Source organism: Dermacentor andersoni, chromosome 4 (assembly GCF_023375885.2).
Source record: "Dermacentor andersoni chromosome 4, qqDerAnde1_hic_scaffold, whole genome shotgun sequence".
Classification (NCBI taxonomy): Eukaryota; Metazoa; Arthropoda; class Arachnida; order Ixodida; family Ixodidae; genus Dermacentor; species Dermacentor andersoni.
Window position 1 is genome coordinate 60,932,358 of NC_092817.1, and position 26,136 is coordinate 60,958,493.

At 48.1% G+C, this 26,136-nt stretch overlaps 1 protein-coding gene across 1 annotated transcript; it reads left to right on the forward strand.

Annotated features, from left to right (window-relative positions):
- Positions 1-10,015: 10,015 nt before the first annotated feature.
- On the forward strand, positions 10,016-25,045 carry LOC129386348 (uncharacterized). Its single transcript, XM_055074207.1, has 2 exons — positions 10,016-10,383; positions 24,826-25,045. The coding sequence occupies exons 1-2, from the start codon at positions 10,035-10,037 to the stop codon at positions 24,828-24,830; spliced, it is 354 nt and encodes a 117-aa protein (XP_054930182.1). The 5' UTR covers positions 10,016-10,034; the 3' UTR covers positions 24,831-25,045.
- Positions 25,046-26,136: the final 1,091 nt, after the last annotated feature.

The window sequence follows — 26,136 nt, forward strand, 5'->3', positions numbered from 1 at the left end:
CTGGCTCACACGCGGAGATCGTGCGCGTAGATGTTAGCAGTATAAGCCACGGGATCCGAATTTTCTCGGGCGTTGGCCGCAATCATTTGCGTCGTATAACTGTCTAAATGCTGGCCGAATGCAACGCACATATCGTGATTTGTGATCGTACTAACTATAAATATTTATGCGGCTTGTTCTAATGCACTTGCTTTTACGTGGTTGTTTCTGTTAACTCGTTACAGAAGACGCTTTTGAGATAGACTGTTCCATTGGAGGTAAGTGTAGCGTAAGTCTGACTCGGCGGCATAGGAAAAAATATTTTATTTCCACCGTGCAGGCTTAAGGCAAATTACGCATCCTATGCTGTAATAACTCATAAATGTTGCCGAATTTGATTCACCAGGAAACGGTGTTGAGTGCACTGGGCGCGTGACGAAATATCGGAAGTATGTTCTTTCAGAGTTAAGGTCTGTTTGTTAACATTAGTGTTGCATCAAATACGATACGTAGAAGGTAACTCTGGAGCGTACTTCTATAGAGGTCAGTCTATCAAGGCTATACGAAGACTATAGAGATACTTCTCGCTGCTCGCAATGCGCGACCAAAAGAATAGAGCCTCAAATATAGAAGGAAGGTTTAAGTATATGCGCCATGCAATTCGATCTATCTCTAAGCCTTATTCGCTTATCTTCCAAAATATTATATATTTACATGAAAGGCGTCACAGATCTGCAACCCTTACCACAGAACGAGCGGAATGACATGAGTCTGCGGGCTGCAGCCGCAGCGCACTATATACTGACACTCGTGACCAAAACGCATCGCACACTGGAGGCACATAGGTGCACACGAATTACGCGTGAGTTGACGTAACCTTACGTCCGTAAGCTGTAGTTGTAATGTATGAAGTAGATATTTCGTATAAAAGGCGTCGCAGATCAATAACAACACTGCGAAATGGGCGGTGGGACTTTTGTATGGCCACACTTCTTGCGTAGCTTCAGCAGCGTTATATAGCTGCTAAGTATTTAGAGTTTTAGCGTGTAACCTCACTAGCGTACATGCATACGGAAATAGCAGTTTAGTTTGTAGCAACAGTACTTGTGGCGACACCTGGTAAGACAAACGCGTTATGAAGGTTGTGTACACGCGTACCTTATTTTAGAAAAGAAAAAAAAGGAGAGAGAGAGAGAGAGAAATGACACAGAAATGCTTAAATATTTCGCTAGAATAGCAGCTTGGGCTTGTTGGTTTTCCATCCTGCTAGTAACAGCGCAAAATGTAGACAAGGGACGAGACAAGAAGACACCACAAGCGCTGTTTTTATTCCAAAAGAAACACGGCTTCTTATAAACATTGCCCTCACGTGTCGCAGTCACGTGATCACACATCAAGTGAAACAGCAGCGCTTGTGGTGTCTTCTTGTCTCGTCCCTTGTCTACATTTTGCGCTGTTACTAGCAGGATGCTTAAATATGTCGCTGCCCACGTGTTTACTGCAGCAGGTCCAGCGTGCTTTGTGCTTTTGTTTCTTTCGCATCGTATAGGAACGCCAAGCTTATTGGGACAGTTGGGATGGGATGGCTACTCCGACAGTCTGCGAAAATGTCTTGCCTGTCTGGTCTCTTGTGAATAGTCGTCACGGCAAAACTACGGGATATCCATCAGTCCTTTTATTCAGGGTGATAATCATGGACGAGTTGGTTATTTATGGCGAACTTTTTTAGCGCTGAACAGACACGCGAAAAGGTGCACAGGACACAGTGTGCACAGGACACAATCGTGTGTACTGTGTCTCTTTTCATATGTCCGTGACAAGGCTACTGTCGCCGTCTTAGTATACAATCAAACATTCATTTTTACTAATTTACACTCCTCGCACAAAGGGTGTGTTGGCCACTCCCATATCGAAAAAGTCCCGTGTTTGTCTTGATTTCTGAGAGCTACTCCCTGTTGAATATACGTTCGCTTTTTTTTATTGAGGACAAGGAGGTGTATTCCTCCATGATTTACGAGGTTCGAGAACTTCGTAAAATTTAGAGGAATGAAGTGTGGAGCTATAGCAGTTACTTTTATAGAGTACACACTAGACAAATGCACACCGACTTTCCAATCTTGCAATTCATTTTGCGCTTTAAGAAACGTTGCTTGTCACTAGCGCTCTCGTCTCTCTTCTTCGTGCTTTTCTAGAGTTCTTGTGTGTGTTTCCATTAACGCATGCTGCAAGTGTTCGTATCTGCTACTTCGCCTCTGTGCCTTGCGTCCTATAGCGCGCAGTCATTATATGACAGACACTGTGGCTACCATAGAGGCTATGTGCCCACTAAATTCCATCTGCTCTGAACTGCCGTAGGAAGATCGTGCTAACGACCATTGGGAGTGTTAAAGGTGCGTAATCAGTACGTGCTATGGCATGTCAAAGAATGCTCTTAAATCGCGTGCCGACTTGCGGACAAGGCACTAAACAAAAGCGACCTGACGAGTAAATGGGAAAAACAGGCTGGCAACTTTATACCTTCAAATCGTATACATACTTGGTTTGTTCGCAAAGCAACATCGTGGTTATGAGAAGCACCGTGTCGTGCAAGGCTCCGGATGAATTTTGACCGCTGGGTTACTTGAAGGCACACTAAACGAATTAAAATATTAGGTCGAATATCAGATTGATAGATTAGGCTTCTGTAATAGCAAATTCGTCATTCGACGCGCGAACAGAACTTTGCAAGTTAGAAAATGACAGATATTGGAAATCGGAGTGGCGCGCCACCTGTTGTAGACTATACTACCTCTCGTGTGACGTCAGTAGTGTCTCAGTAGTGTCTGTAGTATGGATGTCACGTGGAGATTACGTCAACTCTCCCGCTTTAGCACGATCGGTTCAAACTGCGGGCAGCAGCGGGGCGGCCTTCGGCGGCAAGTATGCGCGCAACAAAGCGACATTCTGGCGCACACAAACCGACGACAGATTTCTAGACGAATAATCTATCGATCTGGCTTGACTTGATATTTTCCTTTAGTGTCCCTTAAGGGGCCCCTCACCAGGCCCCATAGCAAATTTTGGTTATACACTGGAAGTTGTTACATGTCCTCTAAGGAGCGTTCTGTCGCAACAAATTTTTCAAATAGCCTTATTAATAGTCGAGATAGAAATATTTCAGTGGCGCGAGCCCCTGATTTGAGGGTGCGAGCCCCACTGCCAAGCGAGACATTCTCTCCACTCGCCCGGTCTAGCCTCAACACCACATAGACTGACTGGACTGGAAGAATTTCCTCTAGGTGGCGTTGCTAGCCTCCGCAAGCGAATTTTTTTCCCTGCGTTCTGCCATACCGGACCTCGAGGATCGCGTGATGTTTACGTCACGGGCCCCGCCTGCATTTTTTTATCCTCCTCGCTCTTTTTGCGGCGCGTCGCACTTGCGCTGACGGCGTCGCGCGGGAGCTGTTGTGATTAGAGAGATTTAGTTTAGAGGACGCAAGGCGTTGGGGCCCCTAGCGCTTGGGTGCGTTTGCGTTTGCGTACGCAAGCAGAAACACGCTATAGGTTAGCGGCCCCTAACGCAAGCCGCAGTGAGGTCGCATGCGCTCGCAGCGCCATCAATGTCTGATCTTTGCTGCGTTATCATTATTTAAAACATGAAATCAAGCATATGAAGTTAAGCACATAAAACTATTCTTATTAAAAGCAGTTGATGGAGAGGTTTAGCATGTTCGGTATTCGGGTAAACGCAGGCGGAGCAGGTTGGGGCGTTGGCGCGGAGCCGTAAACGGGAGCGGCCTGCATGGTGCAGCCACCTGGTGGTGCAAAGCTCAAACAGACAAAAACAGCTAATATTGCAGTAACCAAGTGTATTTTACTCTGCTGCGGGTGTAAATTTTTGGCAGCAACACGATTACGCCAGTGCCGAAAATTTACACCAGCAGCTAAGTAGAATAGACTTGGTTACAGCAATATTAGTTGTTTTTGTCCGTTTGAGCTTTGCACCACCAGGTGGATGCACCATGCAAGCCGCTCCCGTTTACTCCCCCGCCCCAACGCACCATCCGCCTGCGTTTACCCGAATACCGGACACGGTAAACCTTTTTGATATATATAAAACGATGTCTGTTGACACTTGGCGAAAGATTTATCGGATTATCTACCCGCTAGCTTCTCTTAAGTTCTCGTACACCTCGAGAGTCACGTTACCTGCGTGACTCTCGAGACTTTGCCTTGAATAATTCTCGAGGTCACGTGTCACCACGAGGGACGTCACAGTGCGAACACGTGTACGTAGGCGCACTAGCACGTGCACGTTATCCTCCAGCATGGAGCGCGGCGGCTGCGAGGAGAAGGGAAAACGGCGTTCGATTTGAAATTTAAAGGGGCCCTGAACCACCCCTCGGGCTTGGTGAAATAACATAGTCCGCGGGTAGCATACGCTGTTGTGAACATCTCAGCCAAGTTCTGCTGTCGTACGCGGTCTGTGGAGCTCGCAAGCGGAGCGCGAAGTCACCTTTTTCTCTAACGCTCTCGTTTCAAAAACCCCGTGATCACGGAGGAAGGAAACTAAGGAGAGGCCCTGACGTCACTCTTTGTGAAGCAAAAGTGAAGCCGGAATTTGGCGTTGCTCATGGCGATGCTCCGCCTTTTGGGCCACCCTCCTCTCTTGTTTACATCTTTCGCGAAACCACGCCGCGCTGCGCGTGGTGTCGCGCGCGGAGCGCGCGCGCGCAACATCTGGCAGAACACGGTGCAGGTAACACAGCGCAACAAGACACGGTGACTAACGCAAACCCGCCCACTCAGCGCCTTTGCCACGGCCCAAAACCTACCAGAGCAACACGTGTGAGCGCTCAAAACCATAACAACGCCGCCATTGTGGCCCAAAAGGCGTGGCCATACAACAGAAAAAATAAAAAAGCAGCAAAAAAATGAGAACCTACTCCGTCATTTCCGCCACACTTTTCTCCTAGCGCGCGGAGGGGATAGGGCCTCTCCGTAGTTTCCTTCCTCCGTGGCCTCTCCTTAGTTTCCTTCCTCCGTGCCCGTGATCCCTGCTCTTTTCTGTGTGCTTTATTTCGTTATAAAGCACACTCCAATACGCGGCTGCTATTGGTCGCTGCGCTCGGCTACACCACGGTCGCCGCGAGGTGCCGCCACGAGTCCAGTGGCTAAGCGCACTGCGGCTCTCTGAGGACAGCCGCGTTTCGCTTACGTTTAACGCGGCATAGGCACCAAATAGGAAATTTGAACTGTGCGCCAATGTGACGTCTCCGCCGTAGCCTTCGCAGTGCAAGGCATTGGAGGAGGAAGGGTAGCACAGCTGAGGCCGTGTTTGATTGCCGATAACTCCGCTTCGGCTGAACGCATTGAAGTACTTTTTGCGGCAAAGTGGTTCTGAAATAGCCTATCTTCACTTCAAATGTCTTTCTCCAATTCGATAAAAAGTGGTTCATGGCCCCTTAAAGATCTTTCCGCGGCGCATAGCGATGTAATACTTTGCAGACGCGATCGTTATCGCGCAATGTATGCTCCGCGCTTGTCAGCTCAATATGGCCAGACCTGGTGAAGGGCCCTTTAACGTCCGCCTAAATCTAAGTACGTGGGCGGTTTTCGCATGTCACCCACATCAATATGCGGCCGCCGCGTGCGGAAGTCGTACCCGTGACCTCGTGATCACCAACAGAACACCGCGTAGCCACTGAGATGGGTACTTGTGAAGCGCACACAATGGAAGACGCGGGCGCAGCAGAATTCGCGCAGGGTCTTTATAATTACAGTGGGCGCGCCTGTCTTAATTACCTTGCTTCGTGGTCGTGACTGCCGCTTGATCACGGTTTTCTCCGCCGCATTTTTTTAAATTGCAACTCTGTGACACAAGTGACTTGCATATTGATTACGCGATGCCATGTCACTTTTCCTTGCCTGCCAGGTGACGATTATGGCTCTCCATTTTCTCTCATTTCTTTTTAATTTTACATGTTGCAGAAAAGCCCAGCAGCGGGGACGAGTCGTTGTACGCAGGTTTGTATTTTGTTCTGATTGTTCCATGCGTAAACGTTGCTGAACCATTAAAAAAAAAAAACACACACACATTCCGACTCATCGTCTTCAGAGCGCACTGAAAGTTGCTGAGGTATTCGCCGTTGATCCTCACTCATAAGTCTTCCCAGGCTTGTATACTTTAAGCATGCAGGATCAACGGCGAATATCTCAACAACCTTAGGTTTGCAGATGACATTGTGCTGTTCAGCAACATTGGGGACGAATTACAACAAATGATTGAGGACCTTAACCGAGAAAATGTAAGAGTTGGGTTGAAGATTAATATGCAGAAGACAAAGATAACGTTCAACAGCCTGGCAAGGGACCAAAAATTGAGAATCGCCGGATAGCCTCTAGAGTCTGTACAGCAGTACGTTTATCTCGGTCAAAACTTACAGGGGAACCTTATCATGTCAGGGAAATTTACAGAATAATAAAAATGGGTTGGGGTGCATATGGCAGGCATTACCAAATCTTGACTGGGAGCTTACCACTATTGTTGAAAAGGAAAGTGTACAATCATTGCATTCTAGAGATGCTAACATGCGGTGCCAAAACTTGGAGGTTAACAAAAAAGCTCGAGAACAAGTTAAGAACCAGCAAAGAACGACGAAAAGAAAAAAAATGTTAGGCGTAACGTTAAGAGACAGGAAGGGAACGGTGTAGATCAGAGAGCAAACAAGGATAGCCAATATTCTAGTCGACATTAAAAGAGAAAAAACAAGGTTGATTAAAGATTACGATACTCCCTAGCTATGCGAAATGTGAGCGCAGCTGTATAGGTGTTTCCATTTCGCGATATATCGGCTGGCGCGAACAGTGCGACTCGTGCAGCATATTGCAAACGGAGCGGAGTGTCGGCGCGACTTCCTCGCTAATCGTGACGCGTGGGCGCAATTCACAGCAGCCGCCGCAGACAGACCTCCGCTCATGCAGCGCTTTGTTTCCATACAGACGACGCGCGCTACTCTTGCACCACCTCGTAGCTATCGCCGCCGCAAAGCCCGTCGTGCGCGGCACTACGTACGCTTTCCGTCTCAAGATTCCGCTGCACCCTCCTCCTCCGCTTTCCTCCTCGCGCTGTCTTTCATCCGCGGTCCGAGTTCGCTTTTTCATCCTTTTGCTGTGCTCTCTCGCTCGGTAACGAGGACGCCGAAGGATGACGCCAACGCTCACCGCAGGAACGGGCACCTTAGACCTGCGCTCTAAAAAATGGAGCTGGACACGCCATGTAATGTGTAGGACGCAGTTGAGGACAGCAGAAAACTAGGTGGGGTGATGAAATTCAGAAATTTGCAGGCGCAAGTTGGAATTAGCTAGCTCACGACAGGGATAATTGGAGATCGCAAAGAGAGGCCTTCGTCCTGGCAGTGGATGTAAAAATAGGCTGCTGCTGATGACGATTATGATAGTAACTATACGGGCTTGTCGTTAGGTCATCATCTAATTTGTTCTAGCGCAGGCAGAACGACACGGCCATAAGAGGCACACGAGACAACACACAGCGCTGTGTGTGGTCTCGCATGCCTTTTATGGCGGTGTCGTTCTGCCTGCGTTACAACAGATTAGAAGTCGCCTTCATTCGATCGCAATATTATGAGAGCTGTTGGCGGGATCTCGCAGTGAGCTGTCTTTGTAGCCACTGTCTCGACGCCTCTTACGTGACCATGACAGCCCGTGGAATTTTCCTGGAATCCAGCGGACAATTATTCCGACAACATGGCAAGAAAGAAGGCGACACACCGTGCTCACCTCACATATTTATTTCTCGTTCTCTTTCAGACAATCTGTAAGTACCTGTTGCAAACTGCGTAACTCAATAAATTCGCATGATCTTGATGCCATCTTAAACGGCACTGAGGTCGTCCCGCGTTCCGCAGGCTCGTCTCCCCGAACAACGACAGAACCAACAAAGTCAGGAACGTTCTTCTCGCCTGCGTCGCGTTAGCCTTGGTCGGATTCACGGTGCTGATGCTGACTGGCATCAGGAACAGTGAGTTCGCTTCTCAGTTGCGGAAATTTCCACTCGCAGTGGTGCGAATCCACAGTGTTTTGTCTAATATACCAGGTGCTCTTTTTTTTTTTTCTGTCGTTATAAAGAGGGCCATGACACCAATTTTTCGAGCTTGTATTTTGCATTATATATGGTAAACCGTGCGTGTACCACGAAAAGCTCGCAAAATTTAAGTGCATTCGGTGAAGTAGAAAACTTGAATTTGATATTTTTTTCATGTCGCAGGCCATGTTTTTGTGTACTTCAAACACCAGAAGTATATATTGCAGCCGCTGGAAATACGTCATTGCCGCCATGCGTTGTTTTGTTCTTGCTTGCGGGTCTCGGCGGTTTGCTGCTGCTTTTTATCGCACGAGTGAAGGAATTGCGGGCATAGTTCAACGAACGCGACGATGGTGCGCCGTAGGGTGCCAGAACGTGCTGAGCAAGGCGTCTGATTTGGTCTCAGACGGTTTAGAAGCAGACGACGCAGCGCTGGCCCCTCATTTCCTGACGTCACACAGTCATGCCAAAATGGCGGTCGCTACCTGTCGGTGGGAGGGGTTTAGAAGCAGAGATATCAAATGGAAATTTCTAGTTAAAGTAAGCGCTGAAGCCCAGTTTGTGTGTGTGTGTGCATAACCGTATTGGGCCCTGTGCTCCCAGTTACAGTGATAAACTGAGAACAGTCGGACGACCGTCTCTTTAATAGAATCTCTTTAAACATCGTCTGTCGCAGATAGCACAATTAAAATATTTGAGCTGGATTGCTAGAAATAACTAGTTACCTTAAGGCACACACTGCAAATTTAGCCAGTGAGTTTCCATGGCATATACGCTTCACGTGTGTGTCTTTATTCAATAAGTATAGCAATCATCATATATGAAATCAATATAGTTATCAACATATACACACCTTCGCTGGTCATCCACCTTCACAGAGTGGAATGGCATTGACTTTTTTTTTTAAGAACACGCCCTTTCACGCGTTGCAGGACAAAATTGGCCGGGAACATAATGCCCGGGAACCTAATTACCCGGGAACATAAAGCCGTGCAATTTGAGAACGCATATCTCGATCGAAAGACATATACTTGTTTCAAGTTCCTATTTGCGAGCTCGCCGGCTCGAGAACGCGGGTTCGATCGATGCCGCATTTCGAAAGGGGCGAAGTGCAACAACGGTCGTGTGCTTAGATTTAAATGCACGTTAAGAAACTGCAGGTGACAAATACTAATGCGGGGTCCCCCACTACAACGTGCCTCATAATCATATATCGTGGTTTTGACACGTAAAACCCAGAAATTATTTTTCACTGGCTACAGATTATAAATGGCAATACGTACTCTATAGTAATTAGTTAATTAAGAGGTCGATTAGCGAAGTATTACTACAAAGTCAATTAACCATTTCAATTTCTTGTGCTATTTTGTGGAGGCAATATCCCCTTTTTCGAGGAAACCATGCTAAATGGATAGAATTGTGTTATCTGCATAGTTATTTTTTAAAATTTTGTTAAATAATAAAGGACCAACAGAATATCCCCTATAAAGACAACACCCTGATCCGACGCCCCTGGCCTATATTGCCAGTTGCACTTTCTGTATATTTGAGGTGTCCCTCTAACATTCTCATTTAAAAGTGTGTTGCAACCGCAACGGCAGTTGTAACACGGGGCGCTGACTGTGCGGTGTCCCTTTCTATTCTGTTCGTCTTGCAAGAAATATAAATTATTAGCGGCGTGTTGGTTACAATACGAAGTGACCACAGTTGGACATGGGCCGGAGATGATACTTCCAAAATGTGCAAACTACATTCCCAATTGCAACACACGAATATAGACTTAAAGGCCTCTCGTCACGTGGACTTAGAATCTATACTGTCTGTAGTCCACCTCCTAGCTATGTCCGCAATGTTTTGATCAGTCTGCAGCCTATGTGGATCATTGTGTGTGTTTTGTGTGTGCGAAGCCTTGAGGCGTTGCTTGCGTGGTCCGCCCTGCCTCTTATACTTCTCACCCCGCCTAGCGGAAAAGATGGGCCAGCAGGCTCCGGACCAGAACACTGACCTCGGTGCCGACACGACGGAGAGGAGGGACGTCGTCTGGTGGCGAGCACTCGGCAGCAGGCGTCGTCTCGACGACGCAGCTCGCGACGGAGAGGCCGCGCCGACGGTCGGGGCTACGGCCGCGCTGCCCGGGCCTTACTCGCTGTACGAGGACGGAGACGCGGTAGCCCCGATGACCGACTTCGCCAGCACCGAGGTCGCCGTGGCCACCACCGTCACCACGACCGCGAGCACGGCAGAGGCTGCCACAACCATCACTGCCTATGATCGCACAACTGACGTCGAGGGTGGAACGGTTCTGATTGAGCGGCGAAAGAGTAAGTTTGGTGCGGCGCCATAGCTGATTGATTGATTTCAATTTTCAATTTATTATTCAGACAAATAGAATATACATAGTTTCCAAATTTGGTTGAACCCATAGCCAAAGGCTATGGGTCCAACAAGAAAAAGAAATGGGCATGGGCAGGACACGTAATGAGGAGGGAAGATAACCGATGGTCATTAAGAGTTACGGAATCGATTCCAAGGGAAGGAAAGCGTAGCAGAGGGCGGCAGAAAGTTAGATGGACGGATGAGATTAAGAAGTTTGCAGGGACAACATGGCCACAATTAGTACATGACCGGGGTAGTTGGAGAAGTATGGGAGAGGCCTTTGCCCTGCAGTGGGCATAACCAGGCTGCTGCTGCTGCTGATGATGATGATAGCCAAAAGCTAGTTGCGGGTCTTTTGATTGATTGATTGATTGATTGATTGATTGATATAGCTGACGAAAAGGGTAGTGGAACAATTTGACCAGATCTCGGGACCCTAGCCTACAGGGTTGAGCCTCAGTGAGCCTGCAGGTTTCAGTGTACCGTCAGGTGCGACGTCATTCTCGCATCTGCAGTTATAAGTCATGTATACAGGCGGTTTGGTAATGATATAAACGCACCAATACGACAGAGAACAAGAAAGCAAGGAACGTTTGTTCCATTGTGTTTCATTTCCATTTGTTAGGACGGCCCCCAAAAGACAATGCTGTCTGCTATATTTACGCCTTAAGAATGGCCTGCATCGGTCGTTTTCGCAAACTACCCGTTAATCAAATCAGCTACAATGCTGTATGCGTGTCTCGGATTTACTTGCCGGCGCGTTTGCATGTTCACCGTCGAAATCACGGCATAATCTGTTTTGCCTGTCGATTGTCTCTGTGCCACTGGGCGTACCTTGCTCAATGCGTCGATTCTTGTGAAATCTCTGAAGCTGCGCAGCATCGGGTTATGTCAGCAGTCCTGCAGGAATGCTGACAGAACTCAGCTTCTGGTTTGTTCTTACGCGCGTTCAAAATTCTCGTGAATATCCCAAGAACGCTGGAAGCAACGTACGGTTATTCAGCTATGTTTTTCGCAGATGAGTTTAAATTGACTGTACTGCAAAATGGCGGCAAATTTTGCAGCTTGATTTTTGTCGCTATACTCGTTCTGAAGCAACTGTGCTGTGCAGCCGTTGCACTCACGCTGAAATGATGCTGCAACACCGTCCTATTGTTTTCGAAAGTATATATTTGCGCTGAGCTCAACCAGTTCCAAGGGACGAAAGAAAAACATGCTTAGGCGGAAATATCTGCTGCTTTTTCAGGCTGAGTAAAGACATTTGTCCGGAAGCATTTTCGGAGTATCGAGACGTATATGCGGTATGACACAAAATATGCCGATAATGGACAATAAAGAGAGGACAAATCATGAAACGATGAATCGTAAAAAGTAAGCAGACGTCAGCTGCAGTCCCCAGTTCACCATTAGTATATATTAGTATACAGTATATAGGCAGGAACTATATATAGGCAGGAGTAAACCTTTCGAAAAGTCTTCTGTCAATTTGGATCAGTTTCTTTTTTTTCCGCTCAAACAGTTCTCAAAATACCGCAATCGGTGAAATTTCTTTTAGGTGGGAGGCACGTGCGAACGTCGAATGATGGCTTCCCTTCTGCCACAACGTTCCTCACGTGCCCTTCTTGAGGAAGCCAGCGCCCGCAGTTAGCCGATCAGCACCCGATTAGAGAATAGATCAGCGTAAGGCCGCCGGTTTGGCCAACACAGAGCCCTATTGCGTATTGAACCGCGGGAACTGCGTTAGCAATTTCGATTGTTACTTTTGTATACGACAATTGCGAAGCGTAAAGGAAGGGCTAGGCAGGGCAGGGCAGATCAGAACGGGCACATGTCAAAGGCGGGCGGGCAAGGCATGAGACTTGCCGACGATAGCTTGCTGCCCACAACCATTTCTTGTATTGACGTGCTCCCTACGTATATTACACGACAGTGAAGCGCCTGGAGCCGATGCCGTTGATGTGCGTGTTCGGCGGGAACGAGCGGTCGCAGTCGCCGCTGCCCGAGGACGGGCTGTGCGACCTCGCGTACTTCGACTCCTTCTACCGAGCCGGCCTTCTCGACACGTTCGCGCATCGGAGGCACAGCGTCGCCTTCGAGCGCTTCGTCGCGGCCGCTGCCAAGTACCGCCTCACCGAGGTCGGCGTCGCCGTCGCCTCCGAGTGAGCGTGGGCGCGCGCGCTTCGCGGCGATCGTTCAAACTCGTTCGTCGTCGTCTTTCTCGGCGATGGCCGCACCGATTATTCAAATATTTCCTGCGAAAAATTCGCTCGAGAACCGAACTGGCGCCGACCGGAGTGCATCAGAGAGGGCATTCACTTCAGCGATTTCGATGGGCGAACTTCGAAGCTGAAAAAAAAAAGAAAGCTGTCCTGATCCTTGTCATTGCGAACCCGTGGGGTGCTGTTCTGGACAGTGTCGAATTTCCCCATGTTGGCGTTTTGTGAGCCGCATTGGAGCTCACAAGAAGCCGAATTCAGCAATGTGGCGGAATTTGCAATTGCCAGAATGGCACTCCCAGTATCCTTGCATACGGGGAATTCGCTTTGCCATGAGAGCTAAACTTGGCATGCATTGCGGCACGGGGTCGAATGGTTCAGCAGGTTTTGAGCGACCGAAGCTTGACACGAATGGATTTTTTTTTCGACAGCACCAAATTGGATGAAATTTCGCCTCTAGATAAAATTCTTTTCTTTGCATCTAAACGTACTCATCTATCATTCAGAACATGATAGTCGTCACTGTAGTATCTAGCCGTGGTTCTTAGAGTTGACGTTACAGATAGCTCTACGTGAATTTTCCAGTGACTCTAGCTACCAGGTTTGTGCCATTGATTTTGTTGAGTGCCCACTGACGATTATGGATAATATGTATCATCCTGATATATATATGGCATGGTTAGACAAGCCGATGCAAAATTAACAATCGTGTTGCATATCACTGTAGAAAATTCGCAACTTTCACGGCCTATAGGGGGCGTCACCTGGCTGTCCGAGATATTAAGAACTAGAGCAGTCAGTGCAGTGCTGCGGTCGTCTTGCTCAGTGGCATGTTGTTTCGCGTCGTCATGTTCTTTATTCTATGTCGTCAGGTTCAAAGGACTCTTCAGGTTACACGCCCACTGTCGTTAGCCTGCGTAATGGCTCACATTGGGCGAGCAGAACACAGGATTTGAAGCCTGCTGGAAGGCGAGGAAGTCCTAAACGCTGATTGTCTTGCGTGCTGCGGCATAAAAGCGTGCACGTCGACGTCCGTGACTGCTGAAGGTCTTTGCATGCAAACTTCGCGGCTTCGAAGCAAACCACACGAGCTGTGGTTTCAGTTTTACCGTGACGGCGTTATAAAGAGAAGTGACCGTGCTTTGTCTTTGCTCTTCTATTAATTCGACCGCTTTGAACGGGTACCACGACCTTTTATATGGTGTGATGCTCTCTGCCAGTTGTTACTTGGACCGCTTGAATAAGACGCCGTGTCGAGAAAAAAAGAAATCTTCCTGGTGTTGCGCGACCGAAGTTCTTTACATCGACGGCGTGAAAAGCAGCCTTAAAGCAGCGTTCTGTGAGCGAAAATTTCTTTTTTAGTTATCCCTGCCCGTGGTCACAAAGCTAGATGTTGAACACGAGAAGTAAACAAAAAACCATATCTGACCGCTTTTGCGAGCTAATACGACAACCGTTCACACTTGTAATTTAGTTATTGCGCTTTCTGCGTGTTGTGCACGCTACAGTCTTGCGGTAGTTTTACAGCCTGTGTCAGTCCTGCCGCGTGATACATAGCCGATATTCACCGGTCCGCGGCAATGCTCGCTTCATTCTTCCAGTTATGTTTGTAAAATAATATACACGCAGATCAGCTGAGGGTTCGCTACGCGAACACTGCACTGTAGTTTAATGTTTGTTGGACCACGATTTGTTACCTTACGAGTGCAATCATGCGCGCCTGTGCACACGTTGCAGCCGCGCATCGAAGTGGCAGACGACGACAAGCACGGAGTTCCAGGTGCCTCTACGCCTGCGTCACTTTGCTTCGATGCACAAATGAGAAACTCATCTCTCTGTTCAAAAATGGTGGAATGTCAAGCCGGCGTTGCAGAGCACGAACGCATGAGCGAGAACAATAAATTTTGAAGCAGGTACAAGGCTTCACGGAGGATGTTTGCGCGCCAACGTAGCCGCAAAGGCATGAGTGGCAAAAACGCAAGCATCAGTCATCCTACAACACATTTGAGTTAAGATTGTGCATTATTTATTTCCCTGCACATAATATAGTGCTATGCCTGCGTCTTTATGCGGGTGCGTCTATTCGCGATTTCAAGTGCTCGGAATCGTCACTCATCTATCGTATTCCAAAAAAAAAAAAAAGTCCTCCGGCATGAAATGCGCACTGAAAACCTTCATCGCTTCTGTGACAGCTTTGCCGATCCCCGGCTTAATAATCAATTTCTTTCTCGTGGACGCAGCCGGTGGGGATGAGTGAAGGCTCACATCACCTACCGCATAACTTTTGCATTGTGGCAAACAGCAAATACGGTTACTTATATGTTTACTCATTCTGAGCACGTTAAGTGTCCTTCAGGATCCTATGGGAGCTTTGAACGCGTTAAAATATCAGCCAAAAGTGAAGGAAAAGCGTAGACAACACCAATACGCTACGCGAACGGGCGGCAGCGAGCTGCGAGCATAATCTTTCGATTGTTTCCGGCCGCCGCCGCACGACTGCGCCACCGTCTGTGGAAGTTGCGAATACACGCAAAATTGCCGCGCGACTGGCCGCTCGAGGCACTGTGCGTGTACAAGGTCGATTCAAATGGGTCGCGAAGCTTCGGGCGAAAAGCGGTTCAGTACAGATTGTCACCGACATCAGCAAGCGGGGTTATGGGAGCAGCGATTGAAGCGCGACTAGGTTTGGAGGGAACAAACATTGGGAAAGAAAAAAGCGTCTTTTAATTCAAGCGAGACCTAGTTAGATTCATTCAACGAAAATAAAATTCCTGGTAAATTTTATATATTCGTGACGAGTTAAGGAAATACAAGTTTATTTAACTTTATTATTATTAATAAATGCATTTCTCTTCAGCGCCCATCGTTACAGGGGGCGTTGACACCATTATCACTCGCAGTGCAATGCATGTCTTGAAATGAGCAAAAAGGTGCGCTTGTAAAGTTGACCTGTTGAAATACGCCCCCTCACGCGTTGTGCTTTTTTGCTTGTCGAAGTTTGTCTGAACTTGGTAACACGGGTAGCTTCATCGCTTCTTAATCTGTTCAGTCAAAAGTAGTGAGTTACGACCGCCAGATAATTGTGTAGTTGTTTTCGTGCGACTGCGCTGGACGACGGGCTTGGCGTCCGACGATAGGATTAGCACTCTACACTTAAGGCTTTCGTCGGCCTCCAAAGAATGTTCTGTGCAGGGATGCGATTTCGACAACCGTACTGCTGGCCTTTTCCTACATCGCTTTCCGCACTGAAAGCTCGAAACGCCCATCAAGTCGAATGGCGGGGCATTTGAATATATAGTTCCAAAGGCAGGCCAACAAAACAAATTTCGCGCCTTCAAAAACAAGATGACGTCACTTCTGCTTTTAACGGACATGGCGTCACATTATTTTTTCTTCCGCCGGGAGTGTTTCCACCACATACAGATGGCGCTAAGCCCCATGAACCGCCGATGGACCGCCATGTTTTGAACGTATGGGTTCCTTTGGAAGCTTCGCTATCAGATGTATTTACCTTGACGTGTATTCGCGGGTTTCTTTCACGCTCGCAAAAACACTTGTATGTAGCGCGTATCGAGCAACAGAAAGCAGTATCGCGTGTTTTTCATGTTGGTCTACAATGTTCTCATTAAGGTTTTCCATTTAATTATAATATTCCAGAAGTTGATGAATTAATGGTCTAATTATACAACTAAGCGGAATTAAAAATTAATCTGAATATCTCCGAGCGACGGCAAACAACATTGCCTTGGTTATGTCCAGCTACGTGGCGTTTGCATGTTTTTAAATTGTGGCACATGAAAGTTGCGACCCCGTGTATATAAATATACGGCCTGTTTTTTTTTTTTTTTTATCTACCAGTGGCAGGTGGCTCAATTCTACTTCCTGAGCTAGATTTATCTGAGAAACAAACATTATTTGCATGAGAAACCACAGTAAATGTATCACCAATATTATTTTTAATTATAGGATCTTACGTGCCAAAACCACTTTCTGATTATGAGGCACGTCGTAGTGGGGGACTCCTGAAATATTGGCCACCTGGGGTCCTTTAACGTGCGCCTGAATCTAAGTACACGGGTTTTTTAGCATTTCCCCCCCATCGAAATGCACCTTGGTCGCGGGATTCAATCCCGCGATCTCGTGCTTAGCAGCCCAACACCATAGTCGATATAATCTCGATCGGGTCAGGTGGGCTTTCACCACAGGAATAAAAAAAAAACGACGACGAAGCTAGGCATAGTGATGAAAAAAAAAAGTTGAAAAGATTGTATTCACTTCATAGGTAAATAGATGTGACTCATCTGAGTCTCGAGCGGTCTCGCCAGCAATGGCGGTCTTGTCGTCGTCGGCCTCCACTATTTTGTGTCAGCTTGTGGAGAGCGGGGAGGCGGGAGGCGTCGCGTCTTCTTGCCTTTTGGTTTGCCGTGCAGCCTTTTGTGTCAGCTCCTAGAAAAGAGTGACTTCGTCCTTGGGTTTCTTGACCTTGGATTTCTTCTATCCCTCCGTATCAGCTCGGGGAAAAGCGTGTCGTCGATTCGGAGAAGAGGGCTATCATGTCCACGTGGGGAAGCCCGCCTGAGCACCTCTCACACCCGACAGGTCGATCATAGCACCACTAAGCAACCGCGCCGAGTTATAACCAATTGCCAATTATTGATAATTAACTTCTAAACTTATTAATTTAGGGCACATATTGCAATCTTAGAATTATAGCCGGCGATTTCGAATGTCAGATGCACTTGGAACGAATTGTGAGTATGACGTCAATTTCGAGGTATACGTTCTCAAAATTTGCGACAATGAGCATCGGCGTTCCAGTAACTTTTGAGCTTCAATGTATTAAAGAGGCGTTTTGTTAGAAAAGTAAATGGAACGACAGTGGATTTTCACCGCAAGTTTGACTACATTTATATTGAAATTATTGTTTCGCTTCAAAATTGGTTCCAAGTGGATGTAATTGTGAAGTTCATTAGCGGAATTTTGTTAATTAGTCAAATTGCATTTTGATTTTTTTTGTAAGTCTGCTCACGCGCAGGCACTAACTCGAATACATGTGTGCCTTCCATGCCAGGGGGAACAGCAAGGCGCAAGAGGAGCTGAGCTCGCCCAATACGTGGGCCAGTCTGCGCCAGCTGTGGAACAAAGGCATCGTCCACTTCGGCGTGCTCGACTTCGAGGTCGCCGAAGGCACCACGCCGGAGCACGTGGACCACATCTTCGACCTCTTGTTCGTACGTGCGTTCCGGGCGTGACTGCATGTCCGGCAGCGTGGTTTTTAACGCTGGAGCACTAATACACAACCCTTATGTACGAGAAAACTAATATATGAGTGGACTGTTGGGGCATATGCGGATATTGAGGGTTCGCCGCATGTTGCCAGATCTTATAGGTTGGTATGCATATCTACATATTTGAAATAGCTGACCAGCACCGCTTCCGAGCATGGGGTGTGGACAATAGTGCACATCTTGTGTCACGTTTCTTGTTATGTTTCTCGATGGTGAGAATCGCCGTCGCATACCATCTGCAGCGTCCACTAAATTGCTGTTTGCAGGAATAACCCATGTACTGAATACGTATGCCACGTTAACTTATGCGATTCGACAATGGGGTCGTGTTCTCGGTCGATCACTTTCGGGGATATAATTTTCAGCGCCCTTCGATTGGCTGAGACAGTGGAAGTGGACGGGAATAAAGGGACGCCACATCCCCGAGCTGCGTTAAAGAAATGCCGACGTGACATTTTCGACTTCTCAAATCTTGCCCAAAAGAAAGCGGATACGACCTCGACCGGGTGAGGTGCGTCTTAACCGCAAGAATCAAGAACCGACGAAGAAGCCGAGCATCGTGAGGATGAAAAAAAGTAGAAAGGAATGTATTCACTTCATTCGTACATGGTTGTGACGCTATCCGAGTTCTCGAGCGGATCTCAGTAACATGAGAACCCGCCGTGGCTGCTTAGTGGCTATGGTGTTGGGCTGCTAAGCACGAGGTCGCGGGATCGAATCCCGGCCACGGCGGCCGCATTTCGGTGGGGGCGAAGACACCCGTGTACTTAGATTTAGCTGCACGTTAATGAACCCCAGGTGGTCCAAATTTCCGGAGTCCCCCACTACAGCGTGCCTCATAATCAGAAAGTGGTTTTGGCACGTAAAACCTCATATATATATTTTTTCATTAACACGGGGCCAGGACAGTCTTAAATGACCCCTCTTTCTCTCGTTGAGGGAATGTGTTGGCCAAGCACAAACGCCCAATAGTTCGCCAGATCTATCCCCCCTCACTGCTCTTCCACGTGCTCCTCGGAGGCGTGCACCTGTCCTCATCGTGTCACAATGGGAGGCAACACCTGCCGTCGGTGCTTTTTACCGGGAATTCTCGACGAGGAACCTTTCGTCGATAAGTGGCCACTCCGTGACGGTCAGGAGAGCGACATTGTTACCTCGAATCTAAGTGAATGAGCAGGCGCGAGCATGAACCGTGACATCGCTGGTGGGGCATTCCCCCCGTCGCCAGATGTGGCAGTCGATGGCTTCTGGGAAAACTTGGGGAACACTTGGCAGGTCGACCATCGCAACGCTAATGGATTTTCAAACCACTGAAAAATATACTGGCATTTACTATTCGCGCTTTCCAGATACGCTAGCGCCGCCGCGGCGATTATTTCGGAAGCCGGGAGGGGGTGATGGAATTTCCGCTCACGCGATGTCTGCAGCTGTGTTGGCATTTTGTATACTCTTCGATATGGAAAAAAAAAAAAAAAACATTCGACGAGGGAAGAGCAACCGCATGTGCAGTGTGCCACAATGCACAAATCGTTCAATATTGGGAAAAGTAAGCCTGCACCACTTTCTAAAAGAGTAAAAAAGAACGGAGGAAGTTGTGGGCGGTCAAGCTCCGCATCGGGAGGAAAATGAGCGAAGAAATCATATGTAGGGAGCAGTTCAACAAAGACGACTTCCTTTGGGGCCACCTTAGAGAGTGTAATTGACTGTTGCGCTGCTCTCAATGATTTCATTTGATTTTTGTTGCGAGCTGAATGTGAAACTTTCCTTAAAGACGAGTTGAAGCCCTTACGAAAGCGGCTGAAGAGACACGCCGTGCCTCTGCAGAAAATCACGCGGCGGTCCCACAAAGCAACAGCAGCGGTGTTGGCCGAAGAAAGCCCTCCACAGATTCCCATGTAAATTTAAGTACGGAAGTGTCACCGTTTATTAAATTTTCTGTCTGCACTCGCGCTGTTTCGCTAAATACTCTGCGACGGTGCCTGACGCTGCGTCGCGAGCATTGCAATCTAGGTAACGTATTGCGCAACTGTTCTTAGGAAGCAGGCGGTCAATGCACAAAGCATTCGCTTCTTCCTATTTTTTTTTTTTTGCAGTGGCGAAAGGTGTGTACCGACTGAAGGTCGTGCGCACGCGTTTCTGATTTTTTATTTGTTATGTTTGGCTTTAAAGCATCTCTTCTATGACAATATTGCACGAAACAAGGGCCAGGACTGCGTACCTGAAGCGGTCATTGACGAAGACTGCGCGTGCGAGCTTCCCTACAGCACGCGAAAGCGCTAATCGCGCTGGCACACTCATCGTCTCGCTCATATATTGTAAATCGACACTACTGAAATGTTTCCGTGTCATCTGGTATTTTTAACAAGCATTTCGCAACTAAGCTGGTGCACGGAGCCATGTATCGCGTCTTGAATGCACACATAGCGGCAAGGGGGGTACTGCGCTTTGTTTACATCCGAGCGCTACCGATTAAGTGCTTGGTGTCAATTCTCGTACATCGCGTATAGATTACAAAACGTAAGGAGAAATAGTGACCTTTACGGCGCCGGTTACATCGCAGACTTTAACTTTTATAGCATGCGGCGGGCCTCTTACGGCGCGCTTGTCTGCAGGCAGAATCACTCGACAGCCGCGCTTTTCGTATCTCGTATACCACGCCACATTATATGGAAAGCGTTAAACGTAGCCGCTCCTTCGACATCACATCTCTACGTGTCCTTAGCAAGGTCAAGGATCGCGCTTAGAGATACCAGAGGCCCGTAGGCGGCCTGCTTCTGCAGGTGCGCACGCTTTCGTCTCGCCTCTATCACCTCTATCCCCGCCAGATTGAAACGTTCTCCGCGCCATCTATTCGCACTTTCCAGCGCCTATAGACCGTTTTTTCGTAGGCGCCGCCATATTGTGAACGCAGTGGCGCCGCCTATGAGCAGCGCCATACTGGCTTGGGTGAAAGCGGTCTCTTGCATTGCAGGTATACGCTCGGCGGTAGGTTCTGGCGTTTGTTTTCGCGGTCGTGCAATCTGTTTAGTATGACGTGCGTCTTCTACGTGGTAAACGGTTCTGTGAGACTTGCTGAAGTGGTTTAAGGAGTCATGGCCGGAATTTCTGCTGGCGTTGAGGTGGATGGAACACGCAGCGCGATGTGTGCGCGCATATTTGAGCCTACAATCAGCCTCGGAGATTTCCGAATGTTCCAATCACTAATGTGACCTTATTCTAGTATTATCCTCTATTTCTAAGCTGCGGTTTAGGAGCCATGAAACATACGCGACGATCGTAACAGCGTGGGTACCGTTCTGCTACGATAGGAGCTGTGCTGTTATACTATGACACGCGTTCAAACTGTTCGCTGCATGTTAAATTGCGTGACTACTTGGTTGGATGGATGAGGTTTCGCCCCATGAATAAAATAGTTTTGGCTAGTAATAGCAGCATACCTTACAGTCTGAATTAAGCTTGTCCAGCAAAGCGACCATTTACGAACTGCGCGAGCGTCCTAAGCAGTAGTAGGTGCTGGATTACAGATATCGTTGTTCTCTATAGCGCATGGTCCAAGCATACGGCATCAGCGGTTATATAGCTATAAACGTTGTGCGGCGTTAGCGCGTTTTCTCTTGCTTTTTAGAGAAAGAGGATGATAAACGAATTTTTTTTTTCTTATGGGGGGGGGGGGGGGGGTTGTGTTCCTTGAGTTCTTTACCACGCACTCAGACGTATTACGGAAATTTTGGGCTCAAGAATAGTCATCGGATTCTTTTTATGCGAACCCTCTCATATTAATATATGAGAGGTTTTGGCTCTGTACAGGCCAAAAAGGCAATACCGAAGCACACAGCATATATACATGTATCGTGCTGGCTCACCAACCGCAGTGATCGCTGTGTTGAGCAGCGCCGTGGGCCTCATGCAGCAAGGCTAGCGTAGACATATGGTAACTTCAAGCATACTAGACTTGAAATGCGTGAGAACGATGCCAGTGTACCACAAATATTTGATAGCGCCTGCCGCTCAGTTGTTTCGTGGTTGCCTTAGGTTGGCCGTGCACGAGCATGCGCTCTTATGTTTTATGTTTTACTCCCAACGCGAATCGATCAGACAGTGAGCTGATTTACCATTTAATGCTGGTAATACAGAGACGCCGGTTTTCTTTGTTGAATTAAAATCGATATTAGCAAAATAGTAAACAACACATACACGTACCGCGACTGATAATGCGCGTATACCGCGGCTGATTATGCGCGTCACATTTTTGCGCCCCCAAGACATATTTCTACCTACAGTAGTTATTGATGCACCGGAAGGCTGCCCTGACAGCCTTATATGAACGAACATGGCGTAAATTTCACGAAGTAAGATCTAAAACATCCCGAAATCCTTCCGCAGCACGCGACAGCAATGCTTTCAAGCAGCGCCGCGCCGGATCGCCCAAGCCAGAGAGGAGGAAAGGCCCTCCGCGCGCCCTATCCTCCTCGCCCGATGAAACGGTCTATAGGTGGCGCGGAGGACGTTTCAATATGGCGGGGATAGAGGTGATGGAGGCGAGACGAAAGTACTGTAGCCACTGTAACGAAAGCGTGCGCACCTGCAGAAGCAGGCGGCCTACGGGCCTCTGGTACCTCTAAGCGCGATCCTTGACCTTTCCAAGGACACGCAGCGATGCGATGTCGAAGGAGAGGCTACGTTTAACGCTGGTCATATAATATGGAGTGGAATACGAGAGACGACAAGCGCGGCTGGCACACTGCACATGCGGTTGTTCTTCGCTCGTCGACTGTTTCCTTCCATATCGAATACTACCAAAACGCCAACACAGCTGCAGAAACCGCGTGAGCGGAAAATCCATCACCCCCTCCCGGCTTCCGAAAAAATCGCCACGGCGGCGCTAGCGTATCTGGAAAGCGCGAATAGGCGCTGGAAAGTGCGATACTCTTCGAACCAGTTTTAATTCAGTTCAGCTCACCTTTATTCCAGCTTCAGGGAAGAAACCCGAGCGTGACGAGATGAAATCAGTGTTAGCTGCCGCCTAACTAGCCGACGTCACTCCATGCAGTCGGACAGTGTCAGGGCATGATACAAACGGATGTATAAATGTCGCGGTGCTATTCTAGTGATGGGACAAACTACAAAACAAAATGCACGGTTTCGGTTTTGTATCACAGGAGGTGCATGTGTCAAGACATGACGCAGAACGGGGTTACGCGGTAGCAGAATATCGTGACGTTCCAGCATCTCCTGCGTGAAAGCATCGTGACGCATACATCTAGGGAACGGAACCAAAATTGGTTCGTAGAAAGAAATCATTTAAGATGCCTTGAAGCGAGCCTGTATTTCTTTCACTATATAGGTGTCAAGGCTTAGGACCTTTATCTAATATCTTTATCTTTACATATAAAAATAAATGTTGAAAATGTCGATGTGCCAGTACTACTTTAACGCCACATCTCATAGTTCATGATTGAATCGACAGAACACCCATCGCACCAGCGAGGCAGCGCGCTTTAACTTCAACGTTACGCATGTGAAAGTGTAGGCACTCTCGATGTGTGATCTATCGAGAAAGAAGCCTATTGCTGTACTCCCCGTTACGACTGAGATAATCCCTTTGTTTGTTCGCAAACATTACCTGCGCCTCTTTTGCATGCAGCTTCTCAGGGAAGCGCAACTCCGTTTGACAACACGGAAGTTCGACCAATGGCCCTACCTGGCGCTGGGCATAATGTTCCTAGAACGAAGCGACAATGAACTCTTCCGTACCTTCATTCACCACGTCGGGTAAGAAGAGAGCACGCACGTTTATTTACCGCATCAAACTCAGTTAAGGCTATGTCTCCGAAGCGTGTATACTATAGATACCTATACGGGAACATTTCTCCATTTATTTTAGCTTCAATGTTCTCTAGAATCGCGCTCTGCGGTGGACTGCACCTGAAAGAACAACTCTGTGTTCTTATGTAATGTGAAATTAGTTACTACATTTTTCGCTAACATTTAAACATCGAAAAAAAAAGTGAGAGCAACTTCAGGGGGACTCGCGTGACGTCACAGGCGTCCCAGTTAGGTTATGTGTGACCGCAATTTCGAATTTTAGGGATAACCCAGCGACTTCAAGATGGAAAAAATGTCGTCCAATAAAAGCCTACGGTAAACGAAGACTGCAAGAGATACCAAAGGTATAGACTGTACACTTAACGCGCGATTAGTGACAATGTCCTACACATCTCTCGGAAAGCAGAGCCAGCTATAGGAGGTGTGCGTGACGTCGTAGGTGTTCATAATGCAATGGCGTTACGCTACCCATTTTCCAGTGTCTTCGCCTTCATATATACTTTCACGTTCCTTTAGCGAATTAGGTATAGGATGTCGTAACGAAGATATCATTTTCTTTTTCGGACTTCCTTTAGTGGTCCGATCGTCTCTCCGACACGTCATATCGAGGATCACGCTGTTGTGACAGGCGGATGATAAGAAAGGAATAGAGTCGAGCGAAAGGAAAAACTTTATTGCACCGGTGTAGGCTCCCTAGCTTTCTTTGGCGCGATTCTATATTACTTTCTTTTCAACTAGCGTTAGTGGCCGGCCGGCGATGTCGGTGATAACGTGGTCAGAGCGCGACTCGGACCACTGGCAACGTGCGAAAAGGAAAACAAGTGGAATATAGATGTTACGTCATACGGAATCTACTGGTGCAACCGTAGTTTTTGAAAGCAGCCGCCCGAGGGCCCACACGGCCGAACGAGCACCTATCACGTCATGACGGGTCAATTACTGGGCGATGCATGCAGCGTATAATTTAGGAGTTTAATAGGGGAAAAAAGAAAATAGGAAGAGAAGAATGTTTTGGGTGTTTTACACAGCGCGCTTGAAAGTTTCGATTGTTTTGCAGCCTGACGCGGGTGCAGTTGCTGGTGCTACGCACCCACCTGTCCGGGCGCGATGACACCAGCCCCGAGTGCACCATTACGGGATCCAGCACATGGGGAGAGCCGCTGGCCCGATACCACCCGAATATCGTGAGCGCCATGTGACCCATAATATCGGCGGCTGCCGACAAAGTCAGCGCGCCGAGCGTGATGCTCTACTTTGGAAATATTACCATACTGATATAGCCCATTTGCAACAAAGCAACGTTTCACGGAGCTGTTTGTCTTATTACGACGGCCCTTTTTCGCGTACAGTAAATACGGGAAAGTCTCAAACGGCGCGCCGTTCTCTCGAATGTCTGCACTAACTGACATCGATGAAGACTGTAGGCCTTTGGGCCTTACTCGCTGGCCGTGGGTGTCGCCGGTTACGAAGAAGCTTCTGCTAGCAATTGAGCGCATAGTATTTTGCGAACTCTTTAATGCAAGCATGAATATTAAGAGGCTAAATGAAAAATACATTTGGACATCTGTACACCGTCGGCAAAAAAGAGCAAACCCGGCGAACTCCGTCGCACGGTGGTCGCTCCGCGCTGCCCGTCGGCGACACCAACTGCCCTCGGATGGTGTGTTTCGATCACTTAGTACTGGGTGCTGATTGTCGTATACGAGGCGCACTTTCGACATCGCTTCATAATATTTATTATAATTACATGTCAACGACAACTGAGTGACGCCACTGCGCTTTCGCAAGCGCTGTCCGTCCTCGTCCATTTTGAGCTTTGCACATTCCGGCAAAATGCGGCTGCCTTTAAGGGTGTTTCGAAGCTTGCAGGCCGAAATAAGCTCGCGGCGCTGGCATATAGCAATTCAGTAGCCTCAAGTAGCGCGATGAGAACCGGCTCTGCGAGGAGCGAGCAAGTTGCGTCCTGTGATGGCATCTCCGGCCATCACTTGTCCGTGCTGCTTTCCTCCCCGGATAGCTCTTCTCGGACGGAAACCGAAATAAGCTCGTGCTCCGTTTGCCAGTGAAGCAATTTGTGCACAACACGCAACACAACTATCCGGCCTTTTCACGAAAATACCGCGATCAAAACCACCACAAACCGGCGTCTCAAGGCGCCCTGAGGCTGCGTTGGTTGTTCGTCTGTTGCTCGACCCTAACCATCTAGAAGGCACTCGTGACAACCGTGTTCGCGCATGCGCAACAGTATTTTTGCAAACCGTCCATTACAGCTGTCAAGAGGCTAATATGGCGACGACCCGGGAGCTCCAGAGGCCACTGTGCACATTAGACGCGGTGCGGTCCAAACGAGTTCTTCGCGTCTCTTTTC

Coding starts and splice junctions, on each gene's coding strand:
- LOC129386348 (XM_055074207.1), top strand. CDS start 10,035: ATGGGCCAGCAGGCTCCGGACCAGAACACTGACCTCGGTGCCGACACG.